Source organism: Physeter macrocephalus, chromosome 11 (assembly GCF_002837175.3).
Source record: "Physeter macrocephalus isolate SW-GA chromosome 11, ASM283717v5, whole genome shotgun sequence".
In the NCBI taxonomy this organism is placed as follows: domain Eukaryota; kingdom Metazoa; phylum Chordata; class Mammalia; order Artiodactyla; family Physeteridae; genus Physeter; species Physeter macrocephalus.
Window position 1 is genome coordinate 123,928,135 of NC_041224.1, and position 5,778 is coordinate 123,933,912.

The 5,778-nt window shown below is 40.2% G+C and overlaps 1 protein-coding gene across 1 annotated transcript; it reads right to left on the reverse strand.

Moving 5' to 3' along the window:
• Nucleotides 1-1,400: 1,400 nt before the first annotated feature.
• LOC102995106 (DNA-directed RNA polymerase III subunit RPC9-like) lies at nt 1,401-1,886 on the reverse strand. The gene is given in 2 exon segments (XM_028496012.1): nt 1,401-1,691; nt 1,693-1,886. Coding segments are annotated over 2 exon segments (447 nt in total). The 5' UTR covers nt 1,849-1,886.
• Nucleotides 1,887-5,778: the final 3,892 nt, after the last annotated feature.

The window sequence follows — 5,778 nt, forward strand, 5'->3', positions numbered from 1 at the left end:
TCAACTGACCTTTAGATGATAAGGTTAAGATGAACATAACTGCCTATTGGCAGGGGTGGTGGGGAGGCTGAAATAACCTGGGAATTCCAAGGGGTTGGAAGTAATCCAATTAACAGAAGCACTGAAAATGTGATCTTACAACACGAGTACCAATTTGAAAAATTAATGTCTACGGTCATTTTCTTTCCCAAATAGGGAGCAGACTGAATATGGGAAATTAATTTTTAACAATATTCATAGGATCTAAGGCAACTACATGTCTGGGGCTACTAAACTCTCCAAAGCCTGAATATTAACAAGTTCTTCACATGGTAATTATTCTAATATTTTAAATTCAAAAACTGATGCAACAGTCAACAAATTCAAATTCTTATTAATTAACCTCTAGTTCTTCATATTCCATCCACAAAAAGAGCTACATAACTGTACCCTCTTCATTTTGGGGTTTTTTTTTGTTTTGAGCCACAATTTGCACCTTGTGGGATCTTAGTTCCCCAACCAGGGATTGAACCTATGCCCTCAGCAGTGAAAGTGCAGGGTCCTAACCACTGGAACCCCTGGGAATTGCCCTTTTTAAAGATGCAAACAATTTGCCCATTGTGCAAATGAAGCTCACCTGGCTTCAACAGGCAGAGCCTGTCACAGGGCAGGAAACTGAAGGTATTCAGAAAGGCAGGTGACACGGTCATTCAGTCTGGAGTGCCTCTTCAACTGGAGTGAGCTGGTGCCCTATCATTTAAGACTAATTAGTGAGCTGTAAACAAAGCCCATGCCAGCAGAGGAAAGGGGCCTTTTCAACTCTCCGATGAAGAGTTGTCCAGGCATTCTCTTATCTCTGCTGTTCTCAAGGAAAAGATTCCTCTAAGGTGAGCCAAGTTCAGTGGCTCATTTTAACTTAGAGCAACTATTTGCTGCTTCGGGAGTTTTTAGCCATCTAACAGGATTCTCGTAACTCAGCTCTCATCCTAGCAGTGCTCTGCATGCCTGCTTGGGAAGCTCCTGGGGAAGCAGATGAAATTAATTAGGATATGGCCCATCAAAGCCAGTGCAAATATTTTACCAGTTGTGTACAGGGACCTTCCCACAACCATGGCAAAGGCCACAGAAGAAATATTTTTACCACAGAGAGTTCCACAATATTGTCCTCTTGGACTCACTCTTCCTCTCTTTAGCTCTCTGCCCCGACAACCTCAGCCTATCCACCATGTTTCTTCTTTCAGAGGCACAAGGATTTTTCAGCTTATTTTTGAGAAAGGCTTATTTTTGTGGTTTACCCAACTAACCAGGAAATCAGGCCTGTTGGGACAGAAGGTAAAACCAAATAAATAATCCTCTGAATGTCTGGGAAATGGCTGCTGGGCCTTTCAACTTTACGAGACACTTGAGCCAGTTGTGCTCTTCTATGCTGGGTCCTCTTCGTCCATTGTCACATCATCGTTGGTATTTTGCTTCTGCTCAGCCTCTGGCCCCACAGGGAGGATGCCTGTGACGGTGTGGACCAGAGCTTCTATCTGCTCCTCTGTCAGCCGTTCTTCACTCTCCTCCACCATCAGCTGGATCTCAACAGCAGTCACTGACCTGTGATTCAACAGCTGAAGCTTTTCAGCTTTGGTTAACTTGTGGCTTTTCACTGGTGTGAGAAATTCTCTCACAATCTCAGGACTCTGGTGCCTGCATGGTGTTTTTGATATTGTATTTTAATGTTTCATACGTGATAGTATTCAAGTTCTGTTGCCCAGAACTGTGTTTATTCTTTCCACTTTCTTTACGCTGCTCTTTCATATCAGTTAGTAATTGGAACACCTCATAGTTACTGAGCAGCTCAGCGCTGGCATCCTTCACTTCCATGTCGACCCCGCCTCTTCACCTCCGGCCGACGGCACCCGCGGAGCTACGCACCACCCAGCCGCCGCACCCGGCGTCCACGCCGAGCTCCCTGTGGCCGGCTCCGCGCGCCGCCGTGCACGCCGGGATTATTACAAAGTTTTTAAGGGGTCAACCAAAAACGATTCCCCAAAATAATGTATAAGAATCATTCATAAGCATAAGGACAAATTATTATCTTAAAACACATTAATAATTTATAAATGAATTTCTTTTTTTTAATTTTGAGAATTTTCCATAACTCCTGGGGTTACTATTAAAAATTACTTATTAATTACATCTATTTCTGTTTATGTAAATTAACAGCATTTGTCCCTCTATTTTTCTTTTACAAATACCTATTTTTTTTTTTTTTGTAGAATATCAATGCCTATTTCTGATTTTTATGAATATTTTCCAGGGGTGTCATTTTGCGGAGAGAATGGGGTACATGGGGACTAGTTGACATTATTAAATGTTATGTAATAAAATCTATCAACATTATCTCATTAATTTTTCAGTGTTTTATGTTAAAAATGATTCCCCTTTGAGGTGATTTACATAATGTCACATTTTCAAGTGTCACTTACTAACCTTAGAACTGGTATTCTGCAGAAATTGTTTTTGGAAATGTTTTGTGTTTTGTTATTGATTATGATGTTTTCTTTTGGAGGAAGAGTGGTGTTTCATACGTCAAGAAGTGTGTGACTATTACTAGCTTTTCAAGAGATTTTAGTTTTTCATCTCGATATGTGTGAGTATATGTATGTGTGTATTTTTTTTTAATGGTTAATGTCCTAGAAGATAAAATAGGAGAAAACCTAGATGATCTTGGGTATGGTGATGACTTTTTAGATACAACACCAAAGGCCTGATCCAGTAAAGAAATAACTGATCAGTTGAAATTCATTAAAATTAAAAACTTCTGCTCTGGAAAGACAACATTAAGGGTATGAGAAGACAAGCCACAGACTGAAGATAATACTTGCAAAAGACACACTTGATAAAGAACTGTTATCCAAAATATACCAGGAACACTTAAAAGAAAATAAACCTTACTAAAAAAAAGGCCAAAGATCTTAACAGAGATCTCACTAAAGAAGACATACAGTTGACAAACAAGCACATGAAAATTTGTTCCAAATCTTATGTCTCGAGGGAAATGCAAATTAAAACAATGAGATACCACTACACATCTATTAGGATGGCCAAAATCCAGAATACTGACAACACCAACTTAAATGCATATTACAAAGTTGAAAAAAGCCAATCAAAAAAACTACATCTTGGGCTTCTCTGGTGGCGCAGTGGTTGAGAGTCTGCCTGCCGATGCAGGGGACACGGTTTCGTGCCCCGGTCCGGGAAGATCCCACATGCCACGGAGCGGCTGGGCCCGTGAGCCATGGCCGCTGAGCCTTCGCGTCCGGAGCCTGTGCTCCGCAACGGGAGAGGCCACAACAGTGAGAGGCCCGCGTACCGCAAAAAAAAAAAAAAAAAAAAGAAAAAAAAAAGACTACATCTTGTATGATTCCAATTATATGACATTCTGGAAAAGGCAAAAGTATGAAAACCATAAAAATGAATAGAGCACAGAGGATTTTTAGGGCAGTGAAACTATTCTATATGATTATACAATGGTTGATACATGTCATTATACATTTGCCCAAATCCACAGAATGTGCAACATCAAAGAGTTACCTGTAATATTAACTATGGACTTTGAGTGATAATGGTGTTAACGTAGGTCACTAATTGTAACATATGTACTCCTCTGGTGGGGAATGTTGTTAAGAGGCAAGTCTTTGCATACGTAAGGGCAGGGAATATAGGGGAAATCTTTGTATCTTCTTTTTAATTTTTTTGTGAACCTAGAACCTCTCTAAAAATTTATCTTAAATCTATAAAGAAAGAAAGAAGAGGTTGATGCATTTTACTAAGTGTTTTTCACTGTCTATTGAGAAGACTATACATTTTTCTTATTAGGTTTATGAAACATCTTATTAAAAGTATTCTTTTATAAAAGCATATATATACACACATATATATATATTCCATTTATATACTGTTGCAGAATAAATTTGCTACAGAATATAGTGTTGTAAAACAACCCACATGGATTATGTGGTTCAGGAATTTGGACAAGACTCCAGGGATTTTTGTCCTTGCTCTACAATATCTAAGGCCTCAACTGGAAAACTCAAAGATTGACAGTGACTCAGTGGACTGAAGACTTGGGCTTGACACATGGCCTGAGCTTTCTTAAAACCCAGTAACTGAGTTCCAAATGTTAGCATCCCAAGATACAGACAGTCTGGTGGAAGCCCACTGGACTATTGCTTCATAAATCAGTCACTTTGGCCACACTCTATTCATTAGAACCAAGTCACTAAGTCTAATCCATACCTAGGAGAAGGTAGTGAGACTCTTTCTTTGAACTGAAGGAATTTCAAACAATTTACATACATCTTTTTAAAGTTCCGTAGCCATCAATGCACTTCAGGTAACCCATTAACAATTCCCAGGAAATAAAAATAAAATCTGGGTCATAAAATAAAGTCTAACCTTTTCTCTTCCTTTGGACTTAGTCTAGTTTCACTTGCGCACAGGGCCTCTTACTCGGCCTTCAAACTGGAGTTCCTAGCACCAAAGTGTTGTCGTACACTTCAAACCGGCGGGCTGTATGCAGAGTGCATGACACTCAATTCAAGATGGCGGTGGAGGGCCGTGTGCAGAGATGCTGCGCCCGGCACTGTGCGTGATCTGGAGTCTTGAGCAGCGCAGCTGCACCCTCCCTGAGAGAACCCCGCCCCCTCCCTGCTGCCAACAACCCTATAGAGCAGCCTCGCTGGTGATTTTTCAGTTTTTCTGGGCGAGCATGCGCTCTAGCCCCAGACTCTCACCTCTCCATTCTCTGATCAAAGAATAAAGCTTTCCTTTGCTTCTGAACTGAACTCAGTCTCCTTCTACTGACAAGAGCAACACCCGGCAGAAGGACCTTTGTTGGAGACCAACTCAGGAGGGTCAATACCAAAAGGATCATATTTTTTCTTTTCTCTTGTTTGTCAGGATTATCACCCATCTAAAAATTTTGATGAACTCCTCTAAGAGTGCTCATTCCCACGTCCAAAGTGTGGACTCTTGTTTTCTCCCCTTACTAGGGGAGAAAATGAGGAAATTGGCTTAGATGTAGAAAAGTTCTCATCCTCTATCATAGTACTTTTTAAAACAACTTCAGAACCCACATCTCTTTCAAGTCAAAAATTCAATCGAGATACGGTCCCTTACAGATTAAATGAGAAACAAAACAACAACTACCTAGACACAAACACAGAAGGTGACCTCGCCAAATGTCTTTTGCCTTGAGGCTGTCAAAGCAAAAATTGCACCAGACAAACTTAAAGAGGCAAGGAAGATCCAACGAGAGAGGCCAGATTTCAGACTGTACTCAACAATTGTGAAATAATTTTTTAAAAAGAAAAGAAAAAAAACAGCAGTGGGGTTTTTAAGAACGGGGTGAAGTAGAGACCTTAGGTCATCTGTGTTTTTAAATTTTCTTTATCCAAAGGAAAAGTAAATATTCTCCCATCTTCTTAACAGGAAGTAATTTACAACTTGGAGCAAGGTTGCAGACTGAAGTTTGGCTCCTATGTTCCTACAGAAACCGAGAGATAGGGCCTCTATCTTCCTTATGATTACCTTTCAGAGGAATGGTTCTCAGGTTCTGGCCAAAGACAGTCAGGGGTTTTAAAACTGTGAAGAGGCTTTCTAAAATATTTATATCTCAATGTGGCAGACAATAGATTTACAATGAAAATTTTTCTAAAGTAAATACACTAAGAAAAAGGATGTCAGTGGCCTAGAATAAGGAATAAACCTGTCTGAAGTTTGGTCTAGCAGAGGGGACTTTAAGGCCAC